This window comes from Monodon monoceros, unplaced genomic scaffold (genome assembly GCF_005190385.1).
Source record: "Monodon monoceros isolate NGI ecotype Baffin Bay Population unplaced genomic scaffold, NGI_Narwhal_1 Super_Scaffold_18, whole genome shotgun sequence".
Taxonomy (NCBI): Eukaryota; Metazoa; Chordata; class Mammalia; order Artiodactyla; family Monodontidae; genus Monodon; species Monodon monoceros.
The window spans coordinates 168,404,720-168,408,733 of record NW_021703774.1 but is presented as its reverse complement, the minus strand read 5'-3'; the positions used below and the strand labels follow the sequence as shown (position 1 = coordinate 168,408,733).

The following is a 4,014-nucleotide window of genomic DNA, read 5'->3' as shown; positions in this document are numbered from 1 at the left end:
CCTTTGCCCGCTCCGAACCCCCCTCCGGGCCCCCGACGGGGCCGGCGCCCGCCCTCCAGCCTGGATCCGCTGGGTCCTAACGCGAGCGCCGCCGCCGCCGCCGGGGCCACCACGCCGCGACCTCGGGTCTTCAACCCTCTTCTGGGGGCAGCCCCGCGGGGAGGAGGCGCCCGCGGAGCCAGCCTCACGTCTGTTCAGCACTTTCTGCTGTGCAAAATGCTTTCTCCTCACGGCCTCAGCACAGCTGGAGCGCAAAGTGGTGAGATGGGTGAAGTGGGCGTGCTGTCCCCATTTTACAGAGGAGGCTCGGAAAGATGATTCGCCTACCGCGGCTCAGCCTTGCCCTCCCTTTTGGCTTCTCCCAGCTTCCAGGACAGACTTCCTGGCCTGGTTTTCCTTCTGCCTCTCTGGTTGTGCCTTCCGGGTCTCCCTAGCCAGCTCCTGGCCACAGCTGCCTTCCATAACCAGCATTTCTTTGAAACCACAGGCTACAGGCTACCGGGCCTGGCCACACGAATGTCCCCAAGGCACATCCAATTCAACAGGATCCAAGTCCAAATTCACAACATCCCGACCTTCCCCAGACCTGGCCCTTGAAGGTGTTCCCATGCAGGGAATGAGCCCCCCGTCCTTCCCTTACCCGGCTAACTGTAACTCCCGTGTGCTCAACCCCTGCAGCCAATCCAGCTCCCACCACTAATTCTGACTCTGTAATACCTCCAATCTAGGCCTTCCCAAACGGGCCCTGCCCTCACCCACTCACCTCAGACAGGGTGGTGGGCAGGGAGGCTTCTACCTAAAGCCTTTCACTGGTTTCCCAAGGTACCCGGGAACAAGGCTAAACTGCCCCGGGGCCCCCAAAGGCCCTACCTTTCATCACAGCCTGGCTCTGCCTCCTCATTCCCTCTGCCTGGTCTCCCAAAAGCCTCAATGGCTTTCTGGCTGATTCTCAGTAAACCCCTCCCTTCCTCCACCTGCCACCAGGCCTTTGCTCAAAATGTTTCTTCCTTTTGCAACACTGGTGAGGTTTTCCTCCTTCAGATTAGAGATCAAACCCTCCCTTCCTCAGAGGCGGCTTCCCTTTCTCCCTGTTAGAGCTCTAAAGCATCAGCTGTTGCCCTATGTCTGAGGCCATGTGAGTCCCGCCCCTCCCCCACGAGCCTGTCAGCCGCGTGAAGACAGGGACAAGGTCTGCTTCTGCTCATCCTCAGTTTTTGCTCACTAGGCACAGTGCCAGGCTCAGAGCAGCTGTTCAGTAAACATTTGTGGAATGAATAAATGATGTACAGTGGATTCTCCTGGGAGGCTGGCCGGGTGTGGGGTTGCAGGTCTCCTGCCCCTGGGGCGGTCCTGCCTGGTCACGGGAATCTAGGCCTGGGGCAGGAGCCTCAGGCTGGGAGGGGGATCAAGATGCCCCTTGATTCAGGCCCTCACCTTCAGGTCTCCTTAGGCTGCTTGTCCCTTAGACACTGAATCCTGTTAGGCAGGGGCTGACCATGTCCCATGCACCGTTTGTTCCCCAGTGCTGGTCTGTCAAGTGAATGGGTGAATGAATATCGGCCACCACGCCCCCCTCCCCGCTCCAGTGTCTATGGCAGAACAAGCAGGGATTTTTGTCACTTGGAGCACTATGGGCCCCGGGGGCCAGCCCGGCCCTCTCTGCCCTTCCTTAGCCCTTCACTGCTGCCAGATGCAATCCCACTAGTGTAGGAGAGGAAACCGCCTGGCAGAACTGCTGTCCCCTACGCTTGACAAAAAGGGGAAACTGAAGCCCCAAAGCTGCCACCTCTAGTGTCCTGGCTCCCAGATCCTCTGCTGCTTCTACCCACTCCTCTGGCTCTAAGGACCCAAGCACAGGTGGCAGCTATCCGGGGAGGGAGTAGCAGGTGTGGGGACTCTTCTCCCAGTGTTCTTGGAGATTTGCTCCTTCCCCGCTCGCCTCTCACGCCACGTTATAAGCTGCACCCAGGCAGAGGTCATGTTTTTTGTTCACCGCCGTAGCCCCTGTGTCTGGCACACGACTGCCCAACAAATGCACGAAGAATCAGCTAGGGGTAGAGGTGGGAATCAAACCCAGGCCTCGCCGTGTCCTCCAACCTCCCTTTGAACAGTATCTGCCACCCTGAACCATTGCTGTCTGATGACTCAGTGCCCAGCGCGGAGGGTCTGTGGATGCGCCTGGTGTCACAGGTTACCTCCTCACGCCCCCCATCCTTGTCCTCAGTTTGATTCAACATTCGCTGAGCTCCTACGAGGGCGGGCTGGGGGTGGTGCCAGGGCTTCCAGTAATGAGGTTGGCGGGGGCTTTTCTTTCCTGTTGTCCCCTGCCCAGCACAGACGGACCAGATGACGGAGCTGCATCTCCAGAGCAGGGCTTGGCGAGGGTCCCACCGGTGGGATGAGGTCAGAAGCACCCACCCTTCCCCGGGGGATGGCGCATGTGGTTCTGGCTGGGAAACGTGGGCTCAGAGCCTGGATCGCATGTGAGGGAAGAACTGGACCGTAAACACATCCCAGGATGCGGGAGGTGGGGAAAGCAGGGAACTGCCCCAGTTAAACACCTTGTAGGTGCTGGTACTTGTTTGAGTCAAGCCCATTCTCTGCTGCCCCTGCAGGAGGGTAGGACGGTTAAGAGTGTGGACTCTGGAGTCAAAGCAATCTGGTCCCAGCTCTGACTACCTGCGTGACCTCTAAGCCTCAGTTTCCATATCTGTAAAAGGGGGACGGGGAATTCCCTGGCAGTCCAGTGGTTAAGACTCAGTGCTTTCACTGCCACAGGCCTGAGTTTGATCCCTGGTCAGGGAACTAAGGTCCTGCAAGCCATGCGGTGCGGCCAAAAATAAAAATAAAAAAGGCGGGGGCAGTACTCCACAGTTATAAGGATTAAATAATGATGCCTATAAAATGTTGAACGGAGCACCGGGCATGTGCTCAACCTGGAGATATGACTGTCAGATGAGGAAACAGAGGCTCAGAGAGGGGAGTTGTCCAACATGATCTGAAAAATCAGGGGATGCCGGGAGCAGACACGTGCCAGGGGCACCCAGGTCAGTGGTATCAGGCAGGCCGAGGCAGGAAAATATTATGACTTTATTTGCTACACTGACAGTGGCTCTGAGTGCGGGTGGTGGCCGCTGTCTCTACAAGGGGCGTCCGAAGTGGGGGACAAGGATAGTTAGCATCTCCCCAGGCGGGGGCAGGGAAGGCTGGGCCGGGCAGACGTGGGACATGAGTGTGACAACCGCCAACCTCAGGGCTGCAGGAGCGATGGCAGTGGTGTCTCTGGAGATGGGTCCTGGCCGGTGGCTCAGAAGCAGGGAGATCCAGTGTTTAGGGTGCCGGCCGGCGGGCCTGCGCTACCTCCCGGGCCCGGCAGCCGGTGGCCAGGGCTGCTCGGCCAGCTCCTGCTCCAGCTGCTTGAAGCGCTTCTTGGAGGCCCGTTTGGGCCGGAGCCACCGCAGGCAGCCTGGGAGGCACTGGTCCAGCACGCTCTGCCGGGGACAGGGAGGGCGCAGGGGGGCAGCTGTGGCTCAGTCCCACCCCCAGAGCCCCCTGCCACCCCAGCGCGGGGCGGGCCCCACCTCCAGCATGAAGGCCCCCACGAAGTTGAAGGCGACCAGGCCCAGCAGCAGCAGCTTGAAGTAGGTGTCGGCGATGCTCCTCAGCGCCAGCAGCCCCTGCAGGAGGCCGGGGGCCAGGAGGAGGCCCACCAGGACAGAGCCCAAGAGCACCAGGGCCACCAGGAAGGGCACTGGGGGTGGGGGAGTCCGTCAGCCAGGGAGCCCCGCACACTCACACCCATGCCCGACGGGACCCCACAGGCACCAGCCCCACAGCCCTTCCCTCCATCTCATCCCCTCCCTCCAGTTCATCCCCCCTCCCCTCCATCTCATCCCCCTCCCTCCATCTCATCCCCCTCCCTCCAGTTCATCCCCCCTCCCCCCATCTCATCCCCCCTCCCTCCATCTCATCCCCCTCCCTCCAGTTCATCCCCCCCTCCCTCCATCTCATCCC

At 60.3% G+C, this 4,014-nt stretch overlaps 1 protein-coding gene across 4 annotated transcripts in view; it reads right to left on the bottom strand.

The window, feature by feature from the left end:
* Positions 1-3,080: 3,080 nt before the first annotated feature.
* ATP13A2 (ATPase cation transporting 13A2) overlaps positions 3,081-4,014 on the bottom strand; it is a 21,043-nt gene continuing 20,109 nt past the window's right edge. For all 4 annotated transcript variants that reach the window (XM_029228960.1, XM_029228962.1, XM_029228961.1 and 1 more), the window contains 2 exons: positions 3,582-3,751; positions 3,081-3,491 (listed from right to left, as the gene is read on the bottom strand). In XM_029228960.1, coding sequence (XP_029084793.1) covers positions 3,357-3,491; positions 3,582-3,751 — 305 coding nt within the window. In that variant the 3' untranslated portion in view covers positions 3,081-3,356. The remainder of the gene's footprint in view (positions 3,492-3,581; positions 3,752-4,014) is intronic.